The 26,664-nt window shown below is 39.7% G+C and overlaps 2 protein-coding genes across 3 annotated transcripts in view; one reads left to right on the top strand and one right to left on the bottom strand.

Annotated features, from left to right (window-relative positions):
- Nucleotides 1-26,664, bottom strand: part of LOC119211073 (potassium voltage-gated channel subfamily C member 2) — a 49,503-nt gene that overhangs the window by 14,853 nt on the left and 7,986 nt on the right. The gene's annotated exons all lie outside the window — the stretch shown is intronic.
- LOC134112257 (G2/M phase-specific E3 ubiquitin-protein ligase-like) lies at nucleotides 20,533-26,659 on the top strand. Its single transcript, XM_062560408.1, has 13 exons — nucleotides 20,533-20,784; nucleotides 21,272-21,394; nucleotides 21,739-21,863; nucleotides 21,944-22,253; nucleotides 22,372-22,457; nucleotides 22,638-22,709; nucleotides 24,671-24,738; nucleotides 24,826-24,921; nucleotides 25,018-25,328; nucleotides 25,437-25,615; nucleotides 25,700-25,872; nucleotides 25,985-26,199; nucleotides 26,284-26,659. The coding sequence occupies exons 2-13, from the start codon at nucleotides 21,280-21,282 to the stop codon at nucleotides 26,517-26,519; spliced, it is 1,986 nt and encodes a 661-aa protein (XP_062416392.1). The 5' UTR covers nucleotides 20,533-20,784; nucleotides 21,272-21,279; the 3' UTR covers nucleotides 26,520-26,659.

Raw genomic sequence — 26,664 nt, 5'->3', positions numbered from 1 at the left:
ATGCAATGTAATTTGCCCGCCTGAAACACAGAATTTAGCAATCCAGTTGTTTTGATTACTACCTCATCCTCATTAACTTATCCTCATGGAATGTAGAAGTAGAGACTAAAATGTCAGTGTGCCAGAAAATGATCCTTTTCACTTCCTGAAACAATGGTGAACGTGTCTAAACGTCCTCATGCCTATTTATGCTGTGCTAATGCAGAAAGCTAAAAAAAAGTGCATTGAGGAGGCGGCTCTACGAAGTTGTTCTCTTAGTGCACCATTGTATTTACGGCACAGGGTATATCTGACTACAAGGGCCAGCAAGCTTGTGTGTGGAATGATGGACCTACTGACAGGTCCTGTGGGTTTATAGAACCTTTGATGACCAGGCCATTAGCTTTATATATAATCTAGCAGATTTGCTCAGACATGCATGTGTGATCACTGCGACGGCCCGCAGGAGGGAGAGCGTTGCATGTCAGGGTAACAGAAATGACGTCTGCGTTCGCACAGTTCTGTCAGATCGGGCTCCCCATTCAAAATTAAACGGCGGTTAACATTATGCAATGTAGTTGGCTCAATCGCGTGTTTCCATAGCGCATAAATAATTAAACTGCAGAGTAATTGATTTCTATCACAGCCCTATTCTGTAGATAAAAGGCTTGATGATATTTCTTTTATTTAATAAATAAAAATATAGCCTGGAAGGTCAGTGACGAGTCCTGGGGGATATCAAAGGCAGCAAAGAATAGGTGGCTAGCAATGATGTGCTCTCTATTACAGTCAAGTGCCCAAACTAAAGCATGTTTTTGTCATACATAGGGCTGCACTTTTTTTCCTTGATCAGCCCCTTGCCATAGAAACGCGAGCTTTCCCTTTTAATTTTGACAGCTGAAGATGCAGAATTGCACTGGGGAAAAGATAACGGAGGCAGAGGGGAAAATAAACAGGTGTGTTCTTTGGCAGAGCTAAGGGTTCCCACTCTTCCTCCATCCTTATCTCCCTTTCCCTGAAGATCATACAACAATGAGGGGTGTTTTTTTGTAGTTTATACATGACAAAACAAGAGCAATGTTTGCTGTCACTCAACTGAGAGGATGGATTTCAACAAACACTTTTTAAACTGTTTTTTTCGAATCCACAACTGACAACTTCCAACTCGTAGCCGAAGAAACAGCCAAAACAGACAACGGGAGGATTCTCTCTAAATCACATCAAGAACAACAATTAACAATTTATAATATGTATTTATGTTTGTATAATATATATTTATAATATACTATGAAGTACTGTATATATTTGGCAGCTGAAAAAGGACAAAGATTGATGTGGATCCTGTGACTGGCAAAAAGGAGACAAGAAAAGTACTAAAATACTGTTGAAATATAGGTTAATTCCATATAAATGGCAAGAGCATTGCTGCTGAATGGAACTGTATGGATTGGTTTTGGTCCTGATATTACTTTCTTTAAGAGAGACACTGCCAATTTCATACATATAAATAGGAAATGTTTGTTTATAGTTCCCAAGAGCAAAGGCTCATATAGTTCTACTTAGAAAGAGGTGTCAGCTACCGTGGCCACGTAGCTCATGGTTTTGGTTCAGTATGTTTGATGGATGGTGAACTGGATTAATTTAGTTTAAAAACAAACTATGGATTGAAACTATGAATTCCCAAAGGGGGAGAGTATTGGTCCAAATCTTTGACTGACAAAAGCAAAGCAGATTCAACAGATTCTAGTTTGAGTAACCTTACTGTTAACATTCCAGGAAATAGGTCTAATGTATCTGGTGACATCATCGTCCTGTATCATTAAATTCAATTATGTTGCCTGTCAAAGATGCGCCAAAAAAATGGATGGCAGAAGAACAAAGAATTCAAGAAGGAGATTAAAGTGATGAGCGTGAACAGGGTCGGCATGTGAACACATCAAAACACAGCTAAAAATAAAACAAAGGCTGTATTCAACCTCTCCAAGTCAGACAAAAATACTCAGGTTTGAAAATCCTGGCAGGGCTGTGATTCTAAATATAACATGTCTCTGTCCTACTGCCTCTCCCTTTCACCTTTTCATCTGCCCATTAGTGTTGAGGCGCTCTGCCTTTAGCGCAGACATGCCATTAAATCATAATCAAATGTTGGCACGTGCCAACATTTGATACTTAAACCTTAAAAAAAAACAAATCTATCCCTACTCTTTATAAAAACTCCAGCTGAATCAAAGCAACTTCCTCTTGGCCCGCCACTCTCCTGTCCCCCCTAACCCCTCCCTGCCTTTATACAAATCATGGCTAATCTTAATAGCCTAAAAGAGGCCATTACATACACCCATTTTCCAATGAGCACACTGACTGCCCATATCCCCAAGAAAAGAGACAATCCTTTGATTCCGTGTTGAAATCCAGCTCCCAAATCCTCAGAGACTAAATATGACATTAATCTAATTTTAGGGCCTGGGACACATCTGAGGGTCCAACATGATAATCTGAAACAGAAGGGGATCAGAAAGACAGGAAGCTTGAAAGAGGAGTAGCCTGATTTGAATCAACAGCCTTGATATTTCTGTGGCCCCACAAGGTGTCTGGTTCACGGCACAAGGGGCTCTGGGCTCGATAGAGTCTCTTGAGTTGGGCTCATGGGCTGATGTGTTGGTCGAGTTTGAGGAAGGCAAACATTGAAGGTTATTTCGAATTTTCGATTAAAGCTGAATGTTTGTCTAACGCGTCTTATTCTGGGTTGATTTTACACCCACTCCTTTTTTTTTCTCTTAGACTGTCAGGAAAAAACTGACAACTTTAATTCAAGTGGCTGAGACACTTGCTATGAAAATCAAACATCCGAGGGTAGTGTTTTTGACATTAAATCCCATGTCTCACAGGTACTCAAAACCAAACCAAAATAGCACAGACATATCACAGCAAGTGTCTCGAGAAATAATGAAATATGCAATATGTCTTCAGGTTCAGATAACAAAAATAAAGTTGTATTACCATTGTAAATTATTGAGTTGTGGTAAATAACAGATTGCAGCGCTATCATCCTGTCATCCATTTGTAGATAAATGGAAAGGAAAATACAAACACACGTGTGTTTGAATTAGTGTCTGTGCTACAAATTAGAAATTGATGTCAGTATAACCTATTATTCCGTTGTGATAAAAAGCCTTGTTGGCAGGCATTTGCTTAGCCCTCCCAAGATTCCCTGAATACATGAATACATTATTGTCATTTAAAAGAAACAAACATGCAATTTTATGGAGAGCAGGAATAAAAGAAACAGGCCTTGTCAAATGGCTATACATATCCCCTTTCTGTGAATCCACACACAGAGACTCACCATCTGCCTTTGACCTCCGCAGCCTTTCCCTTCAATTATAGCCTGATAAAAACAAACATACTTTATATTTAGCCAAAAGCTGTGGCGAAACAGGTGACGTTCTGGCAGGTTCCGAAAGCAGTCTGAGTTCTCCTTTGCTCTGGTAAATAAAGACGGGAGTGCCAAAAAGACTAAGGTGGACTTTTAACACCACAGTTCTTGCTTTGATTACTTCATTGTATCAATGCTAACACAATTTTGAGAGTTTTCCAGTCTCCTTTTCAGACTAGATTTTATTTGACTTCATTATTCAGTCTGACATCATTGTCTTTTGTCCTGTTTTCTGTTTGGGCGTAGTTATTATTTTTGCCAAAATCAATCAGCAATGGATGACATTTCCATCCTGACGTGGTAAAAGTTACTAGGACCAGTTAACTTCTTTCAAGATAATAGCAGAAATTAATTTATGCATACACGTGGCCCTTTTTTCCCCATGTAGGATAGTATCTTGTCTAAGCTCATCACACTGTGTCTGCTCCATTCTCTGACTCACACAGCAGATCAGCATTATTCAACATCTCCATTGCCGTGGCTCTCGCTGAGAAACGAGGTAGGGAAAAGCCACTGTTGCTATGGCAATGAGGAATGTGTAAGTGGCGACTGTGAAGAGGACTGTGACAAAAGACAAAGCCAAATCCGACAACGCCCCACACTGATGGGCCCTGAGCTGAATGCTGATGTGTTTCGACATCACGACGTCGGCGCACCAACGTTCAACTACTGACTTGTACCTGTGACATGCTGCAAATAAAAATAACTCCTGCAGTCTGTTGATGCTGCCTTTAGGGCACCGTGCAACTTGATGGAAAGAAGAGTGTCAGCATTAAAACTGTGGTCATGAACAGAGGTGTGCTCTCTGTTGCTCCAGCTACTGCAGTAGGAAATGCTACTGCTGATTTCTCTCTGCTATGGCTACTGTTCTGCATTTTAACTTCCACATGTTCGCAGGTCTATTGCCGCCAATCAAGTTAGGATCTCCAGACATCCTATCGCCCCCCCCCCCATGCTGCTCCGGACACGGCCCGTCCTCAGAAGGGGGATTCTCCTCCCACAGTAATGCTGAGTCTGGTTAGCTTTCTATGCATTTTGAGAGCATGAATATAACTGGTGGTATTCCATGATGGCAATGTTGAAAGGTCACTTATGTGCCTACTTGCAGGGGACCGCCGTAGCTCATTACATTCTCCCTTGAGACTGGTGCTGTCGCATCGGTGCTATCTGTCAGTTGTCATTTCATGAAGCACCAAAGGCAACTCTACACCACCCCTGACACCTCCAATCAGCAGGAAAACCTGGCATATCAGAGGATTGAAGTAATTTATTCTCTACCACCACCACCAGTGTCTGGACACCCAAAGAGGGCATATGCCTCATCTCATCTCTTGCACTATTTATGCCTCTTTAAAAAAACATTGTTAAAAGTTTCTCCTGATTGAAATGAATTGAGTCCTTACAGTCTAAATTTAGTATCATGCGTAATGGAGACTAACAGCAGGAGAATGAGACAATCATAATTTCATAATCTTCACATGTGTCATCCCGTCTTGGGTTTATTCAGCCATAGTGTGTTGCAACCAATACAAAAGGTTACACCCAGCACAGTGCACAACTCTACAAATCTGCTGGCAAATCATTCCTGCCTGAGATGTGTCATGTATGTTAATAGGGCCAGGTTGCTATTGAGATTTTCCATAGTTTTCTCGTCTGGTCAAGTAAAACAAGCTGAAGATGCCCCCTTTAGTTAATTGCAGGTCTCACTTTGCCCATATGACCTGCAAGATGGACCTCCATGAGCAAACTGTGTGTGAGTATAGCACCATTCCTTATAGAGTAGTCCAGCCAGTGATATAACCCCTTGTGGGATTTGGTGTTTCCCCTGTAAAGGTCATAGAAAACGTAATACAGGCAGGTATAATACAGGCAGGTAATACAGGCAGGTATTAGGTGGCGTTATTGGCTTGAGTTTTAATGATGATGCCTGGATGGAAATAAGCCACAAATACGCCACACTAATTTGATGAAGTAAATACATTTGTGTGCAGGATTTTGTTTGAAGCTTTTGGAGAATTTTTGGAAATGTTGAAAAACAGCTGAGGCCAGCTTTGGTTTGGGGACAGATTGGGTAAGCTCTGCTTTACCTGTAGCTTGTACCTGTCTAAAACATCATTTTAATATGGAATATTCTTTAGTTAATCACATTAAACTACCGTATTTTCGTGACTATAAGGCGCACTGGATTATAAGGCGCACCTTCAATGAATCGCCTATTTTATAGGTAATATTTTCCTATATAGGGCACATAGAATAGAATACTGCAGTTGACTGGGGTTGCGTTATGCATCCACTAGATCGGGCTGTGCTAAATCAAACGTTATTAAGCGTTCACTCCCATGGTAACGTTGTTCAAAGGTTAATATTAACAAAATCTCTGAACCTCCAACTTTTGTTCTTGATTAATGAAAACATTCTTGGCAAATGCTTTCGTGCATCTTGCACCGAGAGGCAGCGCTGAGACAGACGGTGGCGCCTCGCGGCGGACCGTCAGCTCAATTCCGAGATCCAACTACGAGCTTTAATTGGAATTACCGCGGCTGCTGGCACCAGACTTTCCCTCCAATGGATCCTCGTTAACCAGTACGGATCAACCAATTGATCCATATATATGGCGCTCCGGATTATAAGGCGCACTGTCGTTTTTTGAGAAAAAATCACATTAAATTACTGTGATATTTGGTGGCAGAACATTCAACAACACTTCACACACAACAAAAATTAAACCATCTTATTCCAATGACCTCTATTTGACAGTGCTGCTAGTCTGATAATGTTGGATGTCTGATGCAACAACCAGAAGATTTTGGCAGCTATTCTTTCTTCAAAAAGGAACAAAGCACTACTGTAACTCTATTTGTAGCATGCCTGCTGAATTATTCATATCAGATGTGTATTTTGGTCCTGGAGGATCACTCGGTAAAGGTGTCATGTTGAAGCTCTCTCTGAATCGCAGAGGTGACTCTCAGGTTATGCTCCAAACTCACTCATTTAATATCTTTCAAAACATGTTCCACCCTTTTTATTTTTACAATACTTTTTGTTCTCAGATGACGATTAGCTGTATTCGACTAGTATTTATATTCTTCTCATAAAGGACGCAGTATCTTATTTAGGTATTTAGTGGAATTATTTATACCAATTTGTTTCCCATTATTACTTCCCCTTTAGGTTTGCACTCCCCACGCGTCTTTTGCCACACAAACTGGTAATTAAAGGAAGAATATTTGGTGAGGATATGAACAACAAACATGATCTCACGGTAAGGTGAATAAATAGCGTTTACATTCCAATTTTGTGCAACAGCTATAGTTTGGCTGAGAAAACACAACCACCTTTAGGAAAAACATCTTGGTATTGGTTTAAAATAAGTTTTAAAACTAAATCAAATGATAAAAAGTACAAAAAACATGTCACAAACACCACTAACCTTACTTCCAAGTGTCTCTAACACTGGTCTCTTAATTAAAGTGCTATTTAATTGACCCATAAACCTCCCTTCCAGACCAACTTGTGTCATCTCGAGGGAGGGCACAGGTATTGTGACACTTATTTAAATTCATTCACGGCCAGCTACCTGTGTGCTGGTGCAAGTGTGTCCAGCTCCATGATAATTTGAATTCATGAAGCATGATCCAGTGTACGTGCAGCTGTCTTTGTACACACAGAGTTTAAGTTATGAATCTACATAGTAGGTATTCTATGTAAATGTAGATGATAAAGAGACGGTGGGTACAGGGAGGAATAACTAGTGATGCTAAAAAAGAGGCATGGGGATGGAAGGCAAGGGGAAAACTAGATAAAATAAATTATGAAATAGAAGAAGGAGAAGAAGGAGATACGGAGGAAGACAGGGAATGATGATGACAAATGTGGCGGTTCGCTGAGCCTTGTGTGCTACGATGCTGACCATCCATCGTCCAACCATCCCTCATTAAATAATACAGAGAAGATGGAAAAGCTCTCATTGGCTGCATATCTATTGTGGGAAAAACAAACACGCTCGATTACGCCAACGTCCAGAGACACTGTTATTGATGTATTTTTTTTTTCACTTTTAGGACTTAAAAACGAACTAACAAAACAACTTCCCACGTTGCTTAAACCAAAAATGAATCACACGTCTACTAATTTCAACAGCTTTCAACAGCTAACACTTCAGTTCCTTCACTGTGCTCTTTTATTTCAATCTTTGGACTTCAGCTTACATAAAATATTCTATATTATTATATGTAATATTTTGTTGTTTGAAATGGCAATTTTCAGTCTATGCAAACACAAGCGTTTTCTAGTGTGACATTACCGCTCGTCATTTCCATTTACACAACCCTTGAAAACCAGATACTGTTTAATAGGATATTTTCATAAATTTTTTCTAAAAATCTTTTTTTCGTTTGCCTGGCCGCCCGCCCCAACTTGCAAGAGGAGGCAAAGGCCCGTTCATCGATGCTTTCAGTTGAATGTATTATTGTTATTACCTCGTTGGATTTAGGAAAAGATTATTGTTAGGGTGAATGTTTTTGTTAATGAAATAAGTATATTTGACACGTCACTGGCCTAACTTGAATAAAGAAATGATGTAGAAAAAGTGAAATAAAATTAATGAATAAATAAAAGCGTCCAAAGTCGCAGGTTTACATTAGAGCTAGTTGATAGTTGAAGATGCTCAAGGTGGCACGCTGGCAGTATTTGACAATCCACAGGTCAAGACGGGCTGTCTACTGTTGAATGTGTGACCCTGGGAAGACTCTCCCATGAGCTTCTTGTTCTACCAATTGGGACACCTGTGCACATCATAGTCCGAGATGAGAATTTATCAAGGTATGGCAGGTAACGTCAGGACATGACGTTTAAATGATCAACCGCATGACAGGGATATTTGTGTGCATGTAAGCATGCTCACTCCACATTTGGACATAGTGATATGATGCAGAATAGATTAGTTGACACTTTAATGTCTTAATGACAGATGCCTTATCAGAGCATCTGGCAGTGTGATAAAGACTTACCGAGGCACCCTTCACCATCGTTGAGAGTTTCTCTTCCACTCCAATGCACATAGTTATTGGACAGCCAGGGAACTCATGTAGTATAAAGAGAGGAAGTCTGTAAGAGAAGAGGGTCTATAGCAGGGCTATTCAATTAGCGGCCCAGGTCTGGGTCCGGCCCCTGAGGAATTTTGTACTGGCCCTTGGAGTGAAGTGTAGTTATTACATGTGGGTAGCCTCATACAGCGCATGACTATGGTTAATTGTACATTTCTTTGTGCAGTAGGAGGCGGTATGCACCCCTTTCAGCCAGGTAGAATCTGTTTCGGCCGGACACATATTTGGGGGGGCCACACATGACCAATCAAAGTTGCCCATTCGTGCTCTAGTGCTTTGACATTTTTTTGAGCCAAGCACGAAGTTTGGCTAACAAGAAGAAATGTCTCTCTCTCCCTTAAAAAAAATAAAAGTTGACTCAGTGAACAGGCAGTTCAACAATGAATGGACAGAGAAATATGCGTTTATTGCCGTTGATGCGAATCCTGTGTGCTTAATCTGCAACGAGTACCTCGCCGTGTGCAAAGAGTGTAATTTGAGAAGGCATTTCAATACAATGCATGCTAACTTTGATGCTACTTTCCCACTGGGCTCTGCTGCTCGGAGGCAGAAGATAACAGGGCTTACATCTTGTTATGAGCAAAGACGTCGCATTTTGTTTCGGGCCTGTTCAGATCAAGAGAGAGCAACTGCGGCATTGTTACGCATGGCATGGATATTGGGCAAAAAGAAAAAGCCGTTTATAGACTCAGAGACAATCAAGGCGTGTATGCTGGCATCCATTGAGGAGGTGGTAACAGATGAGAACACCCAAAAAACGTTATCGATTCGCAAATTCCAATTTCTGACACGTCAAATATGAGGAGAGTCGAGTCCCTTGCATCCGACATTTTCGAGACGCTTTTAGACAAGTTGAGGAAGGCCGAGGTGATGTCTTTGGCCGTGGATGAGTCCAGTGATCACAGTGATGTGCCTCTATGTGCGATTTTTTGATGGGGAATGTTTTTTTGAGGATCTGCTTGGACTAATTCCCATGGAGGGGCACCGGTGAGATTCTCTTCACCAAAATCTCCAAAAACCTCTGATGGAAAATGATGAGTTTAATGGCGCTGTTTGCTTTTTGAGTGACGTTTTCCATCGTTTGAACCAACTCAACAAGATAAAACAGTCGCAGAACTTGTGGAGAAACTTCATGCTTTTTAAAGAAAGCTCTCACTCTTCTCTGCTGATCTTTGTCACTTCCATACCTAATACTAAGTAGTGTAACAAACGTACTATTATTACGTAACATTTTTTTCATAAAGTTTTTTTGCCCAAGAACAAATAAACAAGGTTTATTTTGAAGAGAGAGGGAAGTATAATTTGAAAAGACACTACACATAGACACACCTGCCATGACACATCCACTGATAGATGACTACCTACATCTCCGCAATTTGAATTGAAGGGCCACCAACAGTACGAAACATAATGTCAATAGTGTTGTTTGTAATATAGTAGCCTCAAAATACATGCAATAACTATTCTCTGAAACTAAAATGCTATTTGATAGACATCTAAACCACATACCCCCTACAGACTTCTGAAAGAGAGAAGTGCATTCCTCAGGAACACTTCAGCGGGATAGATACAGAACAGCATTTGCCTACACATACTGCACTCTAGCATGATCCAGCCAGCGTTGGTGCCGTGTGGTTGGATCCACACAAACAGTGAGGTGGAGGTGATCTAAGCGGCTGGGCGGGATGGATATAAACATCACTTATTTTCCCCGAAGGTGATGGAGATTAGCCACGTAGCAATGGATGGGTGAATGTGTGGAGTGAGAGGGCAGCGGCGTCAATTGATGTTGTGTTAACACAAAAATGAGCCTGAGGGAGGGAAGCTGTATAGTCATCTGGGATATGATAAGAGCTACAGCAAGGATGGGAGGTGAGGGTATGCGTGTGTCAGTGTTGTAACGTGTGTGCGTGGGTATGTGTGTTGTTTGTGAATGAGGCCGCTCGGAGAGTGAGTAGCACGCCGTCACGTAGCAGTTTAATGGTTGTGTCTATTGCATGTATGTGAACAACGAGAAGAGGAAGGTTTGAAAAAGAAAAAGGTGATTCACATAGAGAATGGCAGAAGAAGCAGAGTAATCTCACCTTACTAAGCCTGCATCTGGGATCCTATAGCTTTTTATTTGTTCTTGCCTTTGACTCTCTCTCTAGTCTAATCTTACTCCCAGTGTTTGTCTGTGTCTCTCTGTAATGAAAGTACACACTTCCCCACTCCCTAACTTCTAAATGAGGCCTGGCATCTAATGCCAAGAAAAAAACATTGACATCGAGCCCTCCCTTGACTCTCCAACACGTTTAGATTTTCCAATTCTGCCCTTCAAGGTCACTGCCTTCCATGGTCAGAGGCAGAGACGGGAAAGTCTATGTGTATGTGTGTATAAAGATTGAGAATATGCAAGACTGGGGAAGATAGACATAAATTAAATGGCTCTTTATCATTCTCTTTTTGTTCCATGTACTGTATATTAGTGTAAAGCCTTTGACTCCAGTAGAACTATAGGATCAAAGACAGAAATCAGTAGATATACTTTTTATTCAACATTCTTTTAAACACATTTTAAAAATATATAGTTTCGAAGATAGAGACCGCTGTGAGTTTATGAGTACAGTCGTTACTCTGTTGTAGTGGGAAATTCTGGATTGCGTCTCGGCAAGTTAACCGAGTCCACTGATCTGATATCACTTTATCACACCATCTATCAGGTTATTTAGCCTCCACAACAACTACAACATGTGTCAGTTGCTGACCAGCCAGTATTTCCTGCACAATTAGTACTGCACAACTCTGTTTTGCACCCTATTCTTTCCCTGACAAAGTTACGTTACGAACAACAAAATCTTGTTGAAATCGGCAAGAGGAAAATTGGTTAACATTACCGGTGGGTGCAGCTGATAAAATCATAATGTACTCAAGGGTTATTCAGTAAACATTTGTATTGGTCAAATATAAATTGTCACGCTATCTTTTTTCAAACAGCCTTTTTTTGTAAAAAGAAAATTTGCTCAATGCCAGTTTGGTGTAAGTTTTAATTACCTTACAGTGTTCATCTGCCTGTCCTACTAATATTCGTTCATCTGTAACAAGTTAGTCGTTACTATATTATTAATCTTGTTTTAAACTGACACTGACCAACCATTTGCCGATGAAGATCATGAGCATGAACATCATGTTGAAACTGAAAGCTTGGTCAAAGACCGTAAAGAGAACATTAGTTCAATGTATTTGTATGTTTTAAAGGCCAAGAATTACCACAAGCAGATAATGCAATTGTTTCCTGTAAATTCCACCCTGTTAGGAAAGCGTTAATAGTTGTAATAAAAATATAATGGAAATTATTGTAGCTGATGATTAACTATTTTGAGGATAGCAGTAGTTTTTTATGAATATTTATAGGAATAATCGCAATGGTTCCAGTTGTAGCAGAGTTAACAATACTATATGAATTGTTCTTACACAGCAAAATTCTTAGAGGTATTTTTCCAGTGTTAGGCAAAAGTGTTGAAGTGCAGAGTTGAAATCACACTGCAAAAAGTTGATTCAACTCTTACAGAGTCAATTGTACAGAAGAGTTGGAGTCATTATCCAACACTTAGTAGAGGTAAATTAACACTTTAATAGGATTGAAATGTAACTGTACAGTGTCACACTTTTTGGTATCAGGCTTAACTCTATGTAATATGGCGCAAGCATTAGAGAGGGTGCGCCAGGAACCACATGGTTGTTGGTTCGATCCCTGGCTTTCCCATGTTCAAATGCAAAGGTGTCCCTGAGCAATATACCTAACCCTGAATTTCTCCCTGGGCTAAAATGTAAACACCATGTGTTAAAAAAGCAACATAAGTTGCTTTTGATAAAAGCATCAACTAAATAACGTTTTATTCAACACTGAGCAGATATATTTTGACACTTATTTCGAGTACCCACTGGTGTTGAGAAACTCTTGAAACGCTTGAAAACGCTTGAGTATTGTTAAATTTCAACTATCTAAGAGTTAAAATTAACTCTATAACAGTGTTATAATGGCAACACTTTAAAAAGTGTTACATTGACACTGTGGAGTGTGGACCCCATGGGACACTTTAAAATTAACTCCAATAGTCTTCATTTGAGTCTGTCCATTTTGCTGTGTAGTGATATTTATATAATTCCATAACATGATTAATGACTAGTGACTAATTCTTAGTTTTATGTGTAAATAATGACCAATGAGGCTGTCAGATGGTGTAGAGCGGACGCTACGCTCTGCTGCACCTGGAGTAAAAAACACCTCACACATCATCCCGCTTCACCCCCACCTTTGGTAGGCGTCCAATCACAGGATTTAAAACGGGACACTTAGGGACACTGAGTTCTTGTCACAGCGACAGGGAAATGAAAGAGAAGGCCCTTAAATCCATTCAGACTCTTTCAATCCAACAAAATGAAGTTTAACCAATTGGGAGCCCGGAAATTGGTTTGACGAGACAGCAGCAGCTTCGATAGCAGGTGTTGCAGTATTCCTTGCAAATTTTTCAATTGGAATATTTTCCTTGATGACACACTCTCCTGTCTTAACGTGGGGGAGGTGCATTTCCTCCCTGGAAGGAGTGTTTCTAGATGGTGTACATGGAGATATTTTTATCGGACCGCACGTCATGACGAGGAACTCAGTGATGACTTCTTTAGAAGGTTTCAAAGAGGTCCTTGTGTATCTACAAACCATTTGACAATTGAGACTGAAACAAATAGCTGCATTATATCTACACTAGAGCTTTGTTTTCCTTAATAGAAGGGTAAGAACTTCTGCAGAATTGTAATAAATAGTTCCAGTGAAGGAAAAATGGATATGTTGGAATACCTGCAAATTGTGTTAGAGAAAGAATGTTTTGCCAAAAGTTTATGTTTTAACGCAAGGTCAGAATTGAGATTACTTGGCACTACCTATACAACCTACCGGGACAGACATTTTACACTTCAACCCAATCTATCTATGTTCTAAAAATATCCATTTCAGACTGAAGGTACCTCTAGGGGTCTGCAGGTGGAAAAACAAAGAAACTACGGAAACAGGGGTGGCTTTGCTGCACAACGAACACAGACAAAAAAGTATTTTTCGATATTAATCCAGAATTCATCTTGTGCAGCAACCTTGGTGTTTTGTGTGTCTTTTTGCCCAGGGAAACAGAGCTGCGCTGTCTCGTTAAAAAGTTTACAACTTTTTGCCTCAAAGAACAGGATCAATGCCAGGAAGACGGAAAAATCCGGCCACACATTTCATCTTACCCTGGTGTGTGAGAGGAATATGAGACAGGGCAGACAGTGAATTCCATCATCTGCCAAACGACCAATTCAGTATTTTATGGGGTAAGATGGATTATGAATAGCGTTTTACATAACACACGGATGCTAGCAGAAAAAATTAATTGTTTAAAGTTTCCTTAGTTTTTAGAAATTCAAATATAAATGTATCATTAAATAAAAGGACCATCATTAGCAGTGATCACTGATTAACGGTCATCCGCCCAGCTTTCTGGCAGTTTCATTATTGAACAAAACAATGCAGAGGAGTACAGTGCAAAGATGGACAAAGTCTAATGGTGGGATCAGAACCGCTGACACAAGTGCACAAGGCTAGTAAATATATACTGTATATATACATATATAACTGTAAATATATCAGTCAGAACATTGGATCCACTTTAGACCAAAAAGGCACCATAATCTCACCCTAAACAATGATTGTTTACATCAAAGATGATCCTGGTTATGAAAACCTTAAAAAAAATGTTGGGAATGTAGGCCAAAGTCAATGCGACGAGAAAAGTAAGCAGGCAGCAGGAGACTTGAGCCGTTTCCCAGTGTGTCTGTGTGTTCTGCCACGGTTCTTATCTGTCCTGATCATCCCCTGCCTACTCTACGGTTGAGACTGCCTGCTCTGCTGAGCAGGAAATACATGCTGACTGGAGAGTGTGGGTGGTTATAAAGAGCAATCCTCCTCACCGTTAAGAAGGGAAACTAGTTAAACTAAAGGAGATGGGACACTTCCAGTGAGTCGTTCTCTAGCAGATATTTCATCATTCTGAATCGCTGTGCTACAGAGCTACACAGCAAAATCCTTGGAGTTAATTTTCAGCTGTTAGGCAAAAGTGTTGAAGTGCAGATTTGAAATTACACTGCAAAAAGATTAAACTCTTACAGAGTCAATTGTACGAAAGAGCTGGAGTCATTATCCAGTGTCAAGTTCAGATTCATTCGTGAGGGTGCGCTAGGAACCACAGGGTTGTTGGTTTAAACCCCAGCTTACCCATGTCAAAGTGTGACATTATAAACACCAGCTTAGAGTTAAAATTGAATCTCACAGAGTCAATTGAATTTGCTGTGTACTAACGCAAGGTGAAACATCCCTGAAAACTGTGTAGAGGAAATGTACATTGTCTTCCTTTTGTTCTTCCAACTCCCTGTAGTATGCCACATGGAAAGGTGCCGCCACATGAGGTGGAATCATATCAGTCTTTTGCCATTTAAAGCACTAAAACTGTATTTACTTTATTAGACTTTCCATTAACTCAATTAAAGCCTCTTTCATTCTTCATTATTTAACAGCTTTCACTCTATGTGATGTCTACAGAAATTTTGCAGTACTTTAAACAATCACAAAAGATACTCCAATTTGTTCTTGATTGTTATCAGAAATTTGTCAGAAGGGGGTAATTAATAGGGATACACCAATACTTATGTCTAAATAGGTATCTGTGATTATAAGACCAAGCCATTCTATGGTTGTATACAATATACATTATGTACTTGAATTATACATTTTCATTCAGGAAACCTATTTTCACTGCGGCTCTGTAGCATTGTAACATCCGTATATGCTGTCCATCTGGGATTAAACAAAAAATTAGCCTGAATTTAATGGAAAAGCCAGAGGGCGAGTTTAGAAGCTGCTGATGGATGATGATTCCGGGAGGAGTTCAGGGTGAAGTTTGATTTTGTAGTACCACTTTGCACTTGGCACGAGTACACACGGCTCAAACCAGAGCCGAGTCCTATTGATAGCTTTCTCTGTCCTTGTTACAGGAACTTCTCATAAAATGTCTCCTCTTAAACTCCAGATTTATCCTAGCTATTGGACACTTCTGAAATAGAAAATTGAACAAAATTAAGTAAACTTTCAGTTTTAAGGGATTAAAGTTTGGTTTGACAGTGCCTTACTTGAAAAAAAAACAATTTTTAAGGATACATACATTGATGGTGCAGCCTTCAAGATCATGGAAGTAGCCTACTTGTCACAATGTAACGTAAAGATGTTTTGTTGTTGTTAAATGTTATTAACCTCATGGTGTAATCAAATCAAAAAAGATCAGGAAAGTGTATATGGACTGCAGGAAAATGCAGACAGGTCTCAAACGTTCCTTTCTAAGTGAGCTATGGAAGCTGACCCTGTTTAAGACTTCTCAGTATTTTGAGAGCCACTTAAACGCACCACTATGAGAGTGTGTGGTAAAGAGACCCTCTCCACACCACCAGTGTTCTCCACCTGCAAGCTGCTTAAGTGACTTCCTAATGGGAAGAGAGTAACGGTTCGAGGTAGAGCGTGGCAGAGAGTGAATAGCATAATTGCCTGTGTCTGAGGAGGGCGGGAATAAGAGGGTGCTACAAAAGGAGAGGGTTATATTTACAAGCCGAGTTGTGAGCAGGAGCACACACACACACCATGGCTTTTAAATTCGACACTGCAGCCGATAGTAGGCCCAAAGAACTCACGTAGCGCCTGTTTTTACTGCTTTTTGCATAAACAGTGGAACAATGATGCACCGTATGGCGCATAGCTTGCATATATATATATATATATATATATATATATATATATATATATATATATATGTATATAATACAATTATACATATCTGTATAACCACTAATACCACAACAACTCCAACAAACTGTATTTAAAGAAGAAATTAACTTGTGTGTCAACAGTTCAAAGTTAATAGAAAAAATGTTAAAAAGACCAATCAGATGTTATAGTGACAAATAGCATGCTAATGGTGATACACATGGAAACCAAACAGTGATGTTACTTCAGAGAAACTATGACTACACGGGTCATGCCTCCTGGTGAAATGGCACAACAAGTCAACATTAATGCTTTGTTTCTTCCACAGACTATTTGCGCTTTCCAAAGATCATGGTTCTGTCTACCCTGTTCCTGCCACTTGCCATGTCCCTGCTGACAACTGCTGCTGCTATTATCAGTATTATTATGAATATTACTAAATTATTACTAATCACACTATAGTATTACTGTCATCATGAATCATATTAACAACTTTGCTTCTTTACAGAAGTATTTGTGCTTTCCCTGCCCTCAGGCCTCTGTGGATGGTCGTTATGTCCAAATGTAGTTGCCTTGGGGGTTATTTTGGTCTTTGATGCTGCTCTTTACGTTACATTGTGACAAGTAGGCTACTTCCATGATCTTGAAGGCTGCACCATCAATGTATGAATATGAATGTAAATATGTGAACATTGACTTCTATTACCCGAAAAAATCACAGCCAAAAAATAAGAGATATGCAAACTAATACATCTTTTTTAATTTTCTTCCAAACATAACATTTCAAGGCAGGTTGTTCTCTAATTATGAAAACCTTGAGCCAGCTGGCAGCCAAATCAGTGAGATGACCTGCAGCAGCTTGGATGTCTCAGTGGCATGTGGTTGAACATCACCATGTCAGATGGAGTCTTTCTGTACTGTGAATTATCAGCAAACAACTAAAATACATTTTGGAGTAATTTATGGATAGGGCCAGGGGTAATGTTCTCATCCCTGCTGCACCGAGGATGTGTGAGTCAATGACTAAATTGCTCGCGTGGGAGTGAGTCAGAATAGTTCTTTCACAGAAATGTAATACACATTAAATAAATAATTCTTTACTCCCCATTACTTAAAACATGTTTATACTGAGGGTACTTAGAGTATGGATAGTAGTTTTTATGTTTTTAACTAACTAAATGTTTCCACCAGATAATGCACATATTAAGGAATGTGAGTCATATCAGGACACAAACAGAATGGTTGTGAGTGATAATAAAGAAGCATTAATGTTGAAACTAATCTAATCAGTGAGAGCAGATGTTTCAGTGATACATAATAATGTTTCATTGATACGTGCTTTTTAGTGCTGCTTTTCCACACATTTACGCTCAGTTAATTCTGACATCAATACTCCAGGCATAGATAATATCTATTGTCGACTGTTTTATTATTATTATTTTTAGTGGCATCTTCTTCAAACAAGAATCACCACTGACGCAGCATTTTTTGTGTAGGTTTTTGGTTGATAAAATGTGGAAATGGATTCACAATGATTCATGACTTTGACAATTTTAAAACACTGTGCCATCACTTTGATATATGAAAACCCAAGTAGTTTAGGGCAGTAATTCTCAACTGGTGGGTCGCGACCCACTAGTGGGCCGTTTTTAATGGGTCGCGGGCCTTTGCCTGGGAAAATAAAAAAAATTCATCCTGTGATTTTGAAGGGACTTTTTTAATGCAGCGGAGTGTCGTTTTTTTCGCCGGCTTGTCCGTCGATGTTTTCAGCAGCGTGTGCCAGGTTGGGTCAAACCATTCTGATATGGGGGAGACTTTGGGTTTTTAGGATAATTAAACATCCTACTGAATATAAAATTCAGCTTATGAACTTACACTTATATTTGAAAGTGTCACATTGCCAAGCAACAAAGAGAGTCAGCTGATGGAGCTGTCATGTGACCGTACGCTGAAAACGAAATTCATGGAGGTAAGCCTCTCCCAGTTCTGGCGCAGCAGTGTGATCAGCGAGTATCCTTCCCTTGCCACTCGAGCAGTAAAAGTCCCGCGACCCTTCAGCACTACCTATCTCTGTGAATGTGGCTTCTCAGCTCTGGTTCAGCTGAAGACTAAACACAGGAATAGACTGGACATTGAGCATGACCTCAGACTGGCCTTGTCAACTATAACTCCAGACTTTGAGACTCTTGCCAAGAGCAAAAAACATCCCCAGTTCTCCCATAGAAGTTCCTCCAGACTCACGTCTGTCAGTTTTCACCTCAGGTTGAAGTGAGTGCTGCTTAATTTTTGAACAGGTCACCATTTTTCTCAGTAAATATATTTCCAAAAGTGCTATTGACATGAAGTTTTCACCAGATGTTGGTAACAACCCAAGTAATACATACATATACACCAAAACAAAGAAGTTCAGAAATAGGATTATGTGTAATAATGTTAAATTACACAGGGAAAAAGTATTGAACATGCTTACTGATATTTATTCAATACTTTGTACAACTTTGTAAAGCACCGCTATACTAAGGTTGCTGCTAGGCTAGCTGAAAGAGTAGCTCCACCCAGTGGGATTCTGCCTCCGAGATGATCAAATGTGTGTAGTTTTGCGTTTAAAATAACATTTACAATTAAACAGTGTCTAAAAAACACGTTTTCTAAAGTGATTACTCATTACTTGTAAGATTTAGTCTTTAGAAGAAAAACAACATTGTAACAACAACAAAACATTCATGAATCAAGATGAATGAATTTCAAAATGTGCGATTGATTAGTTAGCAATTTTTGACAGCCTAATAAAATGTTAACATCCATCTGTCTGTCAATTTCTCTACCAAGTTTTTTTTCATTTGCTTTTTCTAAAAGGGCCAATCTTTTTTATCCTAGTAGTTATTGTAAAGAAAATTTAAATAATAATAAAATACTTTATAACTATTGTTATACGATCCATTTGTTAGTGGAGAATAACACTTTGGATATATTATTGCAATGCTTTGATTTAAGACCTCCTAAAACTTCTGATCGCATTACTTAAGCTGTCATATCTATTGATCCTGAGGAATCTGTTCTCTGGTACCAACACCATTTTCGTCAGTCAGAGAACTGAGCTATAGTTCTGTATTTTGGGAAACCCTGAAATTAATTTGTCCATTAAAGACATTCATCAGAGCCCCAGAGTATGTTTGCACCCCAGAGTGTATATTGAAGAAGACTTAAAACTAGCATTTGAGAGCACAAACTAATGTGTATAATGTTGTGGTGGCGGGTGTAGTTTGGCTCTGCTGCAGAGGAGTCCAAGAGGGAGAGTGGCTGAGAGAAAGGTGCAAGGTGGAGGTGTAATTGGCCTCAGCTGCAATTGATTGCAGGAATTCATTTCATCCTGTTTATATAAGCACTAAAGGCAATCTGGCAGAGATAAGTGGAGTCATTTTCTCATAGACTTCTATACAAAAATGCAAGTTTAAGACACTTTCGCGTTGGGATCACTCCTCAGAACCGGAAGGTGCAGCCTAGTTTGCAGATGCAACCAAAACTCTATAACAGCGCTATTCAATTACAAATTCAGTTGGGCCAGATTTTCAAATCGAGAAAGGTTAGTTGGGCCAGTCATTTCAGCAGCAAAGCAGCTCGTAATGACACATTTTAAAACCAACACTAACAAATTTATTAAAAAACATTTATTCATTGTTTCTCTTTTGACTTTGGTCAGTTTGCACAGCAAAAGGTGCATAGAAAACAAATGAGCTAACTGAACATAATCTGAGGTAGCTCTTACTTTTTCCACTTACAAAAGAAAAGAAACTGACCTAGGCACCTCTTGCCTAGGCCTACCTTGGCTACATATCTGACCTATCTGATCACAAAGTGCATAAAACAAAAAAGTGCACAGTAGGCAATTCACAATATCATTAAGTTTCCTTTTGAAATAAAATAAACGTCTTGCTCATATTTGACCCATGCAGGAACATCTCAAAGTGCATAAAAATAAAAAGTGCACAGTATTCACAACTATAACTAACTACACAAGGTGTACTACTGCACATTGAGGGAACATATTTTAAATCAACAACATGTGTGATTAGGCATGCCCTTGTTACACATCCCACATTATATTGATGTAGGTAGGCTACATTTACCCTGCTGACTTAGTGGGAGAAGTGACATTTTGTGTTTCGAACGAGAGCAGTGACTTTAGTACGGTGGCCGAGAAGGTTCAGACAAATACAAAAGCAACAACACAAACGCAAACGCCACAACACAACACGAACGCCAAAACACAAAATACAAAAGCCACATCACAACCGCAAATGCCGCAACGCAACACGAACGGCGCAACACAACACGAAAGCCAAAACGGAAGTAGCTGCCCACGGGAGCGAGCGTATTTTGGAGGAACGCCCACGGGAGCGAGCGTATTTTGGAGGAACGGAGCTGGAGGATGCCAGATCGTTTAAGAAGTAAGTGAAACATGATTCCTTGCGGCTACAGTTAAAGTTTAACTAACTAACGTTAGCTAAAAGATGCGTGGCGCCATATAGCCAGATCGTTTAAGAAGTAAGTGAAACATGATTCCTTGCGGCTACAGTTAAAGTTTAACTAACTAACGTTAGCTAAAAGATACGTGGCGCCATTTAGCTAACGTTAGTTAGTTAAACTTGTTACAATTTACGCGCAAATCCTACGTTTAAGTATCAACTAGCAGTACTTAATATATATATCCTGCGCGCGTGCGCGCGTGTGTGTGTGTGCGCGCGTGTGCGTGTGTGTGTGTGTGTGAGTGAGAACTCACTTCACTAGGAAGATTAACATTGTTCAAGGTTCTCTAGCCTACTTGGTTGAAGCATAGCACTTAAACACATACAATATAACGTTAATGTTTAGTAGCTACATGGTTTATTTATTTAATGTTCACATTCCTAATGCTCACCTAATGTTTTATTACAGATTAGTACATGATGTATTGCCCTTTTTGTGGGTTCAACCTGCATGCAGAAACAGCATTCTGCAGTTCATGTGGCAAGAATATCACATTTCTCAAAGATGCTGCAAGACCTGGGACAAGTGAAGGTAAGTGAATAGCGATTCAAAGATTTCATTGTTTTTAATTAGATTATCCATCTTCTATACTCAATGATTAAACAAAGGCTGCAACTAACACATTTTTTAATTATCGATTAATGTGGGAATTATTGTCTAGATGAATGGATTAGTAGTTTTGTTTCTAAAATGTGGATCAGTGTTTCCCCAAAGCCTAAGAGAACGTTGTCAAATGTCTTAGATATTCAGTTTACTTTCACATAGGAGAGAAAAAACTATATTTAAGAAACATATTTACATTTAACAAGGTCACATCAGAGAAGTATTACTTTTTTATTTAATAAAATAACTAACTGATTGAATTATGTTTGAAGCAGGAACTGGATGCACAGGAAATAGTGCAGTGGCTACATTCCTGAATTTCAGAAGTTTAAAAGAGAAAGAGAGGCAATCATCTTTCAAAAAGAAAAAAGAACCCCTGAAAGACAGCCGTGTGAAGGTAACTTATGTTTAGCTGGTAGTCCCTTCCGTCATGTATTTGCTATGTGTCAATGAACCTACTTCTATTTTTCTCTGTAGATTTCAGTTGGTATTATGCACGTAAAGGATGGGGTGTTGAAACCTGTGAGAGGAATGACACTTGCCCTTGTCGTGCAACCAGAGTGGGATGCAGAGCAATTGCGCAAAGCAGCTGTACAGAAAATGAAAGATTTTAACAAACATTTAGAGGCTGGTCCCTACCTTCTGCTCTACCCTGATGGTACAAAGGTAATAAATATTCCCGGGACAGAAACAGCCTTCTCTCTGAAACTCTACAAGGATGCAGTTGGGAAGTCTTGGCAACGCCTCACATTGTACATTTGTACTGTGGAAGATTTCCTTACTAATTGTAAGTTATTCTGATATCAATAACCAAAGAAAAAAAGCTATCTTAAATGTATTATTATAAGTAAATTGGCCCATTGTTCAGATACATTCAAATCTTTTTCTAATCTTATATTTCACAGCTGAGCAATTAAACTCAGACTCGTCTGATTCAGAGGTGATCATCACAAGCAGAAGTGCTGCTGAATTCAATTCAGCTGATACAGTAGTAAGTGTAACATTTGCCATGTTGTACCTGTTTTCATGACTCACGTGCAGTTCAAAGATGGTATGCCATGTAACAGTGTGGTGTGGGTCAGGATGCTCATCACGAGAAATACTCATATTGCTTATATTTCAGGTTATTTCAGTCAAATCTGTGCAACTAGGATTCTTTTTTTACTTTCAGCTATTTGAACCAATCTTGACCAGTTCCAGTATTGGTTTTGATGAAACTCCACACCGTGATCCAGAAACTATGGTAATACGTTGCCACTATATGTTTAGAGATATTAGAAACTACTATTTAGTTCCCTTAGTGTTTTTTTTATTAAAGTGGCCAAGATGTATGTGTATAGGTTTTTGTAGCTTTGTCTTAAAATATTCTGTAGCTAACTAATGTACATAAACACACAAGGTTCTGTGCTTGGACCGATTCTATTTACCCTGTACATGCTTCCTTTGGGCGACGTTATCAGAAAACACCGCATAAACTTCCATTGTTATGCAGACGATACTCAACTGTATCTATCGATCAAGCCAGAAGACACCAACCAACTTGTTAGACTTCAGGACTGTCTTGGAGACATCAAAACCTGGATGACCTGCAACTTCCTGATGTTAAACTCGGAAAAAACGGAAGTTATCATGATAGGCCCAGAGCGCCTTCGAAGTCAGCTGTCACGTGATACAGTCTCTATGGATGGAATTGCTCTGGTATCCAACAGCACCGTCAGAAATCTTGGAGTTCTCTTCGACCAGGATATGTCCTTCAACTCTCATATAAAGAAGACTTCAAGGACTGCCTTTTTTCATCTACGGAATATATCAAAAATCAGGAACTTCCTGTCTCAAAGTGATGCAGAAAAACTAGTTCATGCATTTGTTACTTCTAGACTGGATTACTGTAATTCTTTGTTATCAGGCTGCTCTTGTAAATCGCTTAAACCTCTCCAGCTGATTCAGAATGCTGCAGCACGTGTATTAACAAGAACTAAGAAATGGGATCATATAACTCCTGTATTAACTTCTCTGCACTGGCTTCCTGTTAAATCAAGAATAGAATTTAAGGTACTTCTCCTCACGTACAAGGCACTTGCTGGTGAGGCACCGTCTTATCTTAAAGAGCTTGTTACACCGTATTGTCCTACAAGGCATCTACGCTCCATAGATGCTGGGCTACTTGTGGTTCCTAGAGTTTTAAAAAGTAGGATGGGGGCCAGAGCCTTCAGTTATCAAGCTCCTCTTTTGTGGAACCAGCTTCCACTTTCAGTCCGGGGGGCAGACTCGGTCAGTTCATTTAAGATAAAGCTTAAAACGTTCCTCTTTGATATTGCTTATAGTTAGGGCTGGCTCAGGTTAGCCTGGACCAGCCCTTAGTTAAGCTGCTCTAGGCTTAGACTGCCGGGGGACTTCTTAGGACACACCGAGCCCCTCTCTCACTCTCACTCTCTCCTCCCACAATCATCCATGCTTTATTAATGTACATCACTAATTAAGCTTCTTTCCGGGAGTTTTTTGTGCTTTCTCGCCTAGCAGGTCTCCGTGGATCATAGTTTCGTGCGGACCCCGGTTCTGACTCCTGGCTCATGGCTCTGCTGACACCTGCTACTGCCATCATCATTACTTTAAATATGATTCATATTACTGTCATCAAAAACCAACATCTTTCTGCTCTCCCTCCCCACAGAAGCCTCTGTGGATGGTGGTTCGATCTGATGGAGGTTGTCCCTGCAGTGGTCCTGCCGTACACCTCTTCTGCTACTTGCAATTACTTGTATCATTTCAGTTAGAGAAATTGAATGTATTGTACATCTTTTACATTGTTGATTCTGTACACATGACATCCATTGCAGTCTGTCCATCCCGGGAGAGGGATCCCTCCTCTGACGTTCTCCCTAAGGTTTCTTCCCTTTTTTCCCCATTGAAGGGTTTTTTTCATATTTTGGGGAGTTTTTCCTGTGCCGATGTGAGGGTTTCGGGACAGAGGATGTTGCATGTGTACAGACTGTAAAGCCCTCTGAGGCAAATTTGTAATTTGCGATTTTGGGCTATACAAAATAAAATGAATTGAATTGAATAAAGTAATATGTGACACTGACTTAGAGACCAAAAGGGATAATTGGGGATAGTGGCTTTCTTCATAAATAGGATATCTGATACCCCTACCTTTATATGTTAAGCCCTTCTACTCACCAGTCCAATAAATCGTTTGTCATGCAGATCGTACCATCCGAAGCAGAAGGCGGCCCAGAAACATCAGAACGTGCAATGGAAACTACAAGTTATAGGTATGATGCTTTCCTCTCTAAATTTGAAGATCGTTTGATTGAGTCATTTGGAGACATGAAAAATGTAAATGTTTCTTAATTTTTCAGCAAATACACAGAACTGTATGCACCCATTATAGCAGAGGATTCAGAGGACTCCGGAGACAGTGATGCTGTCACTCATGATATTTCAGAGGATCCAGAGTAAGAAATCAAGCCACACTTACTACAACTGTTGTTTTTTTCAGGTTAAATGTGTCTTCCACCAAGTATTATTCATCATCATCTATTTGTTGGTAGGGTAGAACAGCGATCCATTTCGGAAGTGATTGCAAACCTGGCACTTCAGATTGATCGCCATGTTGTCAGCAGATTTCACATTTGTCGCTCTGACATCTGGGATGGGGCCGTCAGAGGATTCAAAAGAGGAACCTTCTCCGAAAAAAAGGACCTCCTAGTAAAGTTTTCTGATGATGCAGGTTTCTTTGAGGAAGGTATTGATACAGGTGGCCCAAAAAGAGAATTCCTCTCACTCTTAATGAAAAGCCTGAACAAACGACCCATATTTGATGGACCTGCAGAGAGCCGCTACCTTGTCTACAACTCAACAGGTACCGTTTTGTGTGAAGTGTTTTAAAGGAACCACATCATTCAATCATGCGATTCTTGTTTAACATAAAAACTGATTTAACATGATTACTATGTATTTTGATAAGCAGCAATCAGAGAGGACGAATATAGTTTGGCTGGGAAGATGATTGCTGTATCCATAGTACATGGAGGACCAGGTCCAAATTTCCTCTCCAAGGATCTGGTCAGCCACATCTCAGGGCAGTCCAGTTTCAACGCATGCATAGAGGACATTACAGATGAGGAAATAGGGAAAGTGTTACAAAAGGTATGAGGGTGTAAAATTCTAGCAGAGGTTGTTGTTTAGTGAAGGGTGTAGTTTTTTCCACTTAGTTCATCGTATTTATTTTAGATACACAATGCATCCTCATTGGAGATCCTTCAAGACCTAATGGTACAGAACAGCACCATGTTGCAGACAGCAGGGTGCTTCAAACATGTAAGGACAGTGGAGGATAAGCAGTCAATTGTAAAGGACTACCTCAGGTGGTACATCATTGACAGAAACCACAGTGCCATTGAAAGGTATGTTTTTGTTGGTTACGGTTTCAAAAAATATATATATATTGTTTGTGGTAAAATATGGTGTTGCTGTCTTGCTGCTCATATTTTCTGGTAACCTGTTGTTGTATTTCAGATTCAAGGATGGGCTTTCCAGCTTGCAGGTGTTAACAGTGCTGCAGCAGCATCCTGAAGTGCTGACACCTGTTCTCTGCCTGTCAGATAAAAGATTATCTGCTACGGACATTGAGAATATCTTCCGACCAGAGCTAAGTCTACGTGGAAGCAACAAGAGGGTACAGGAGGAAAAAACACTTTCTTTCTGGGCAGACTACCTTCTAGATTGTGAAGGTTGGTGGATTTTATCCACATAAATGATAATGAACAGTTCCAGAGTTGTTGTGGATGTTGTTTCTAATTGCTTTCTTCTTTTAGAAAGTCAAAGTGAAGTAACCCTGGAGGAGGTCTTCATGTTTGCTACAGGTGTGCCATGCATACCTCCTGCTGGTATGGAACCTCAGCCACGCCTTCACTTCCTGGCCAGTTCAACACTTCCCATGGCAAATACATGTGCCAATACTTTAATGTTGCCTCTACTCAACAATTACAGCACATTCAAGGAAAAAATGACCTTCGGGATTAAGAATTCCCCTGGCTTTGGATGTATTTAGATTGTTGTTGTTGTTTGGCCCAGTTTTGCCAATTTTTATGTTTGTGTGTTTTTATGTTTATGTTTGGTTAAATAACTACAGTGTACTTGTTTATAGACTGTATATAACCATTTCTTTGAATAAAAATAACATTTTGTGAATCAAC

Source organism: Pungitius pungitius, chromosome 2 (assembly GCF_949316345.1).
Source record: "Pungitius pungitius chromosome 2, fPunPun2.1, whole genome shotgun sequence".
Classification (NCBI taxonomy): Eukaryota; Metazoa; Chordata; class Actinopteri; order Perciformes; family Gasterosteidae; genus Pungitius; species Pungitius pungitius.
Note: the sequence above shows the minus strand (reverse complement) of the source record. Positions and strands in the feature narration are given on the sequence as shown.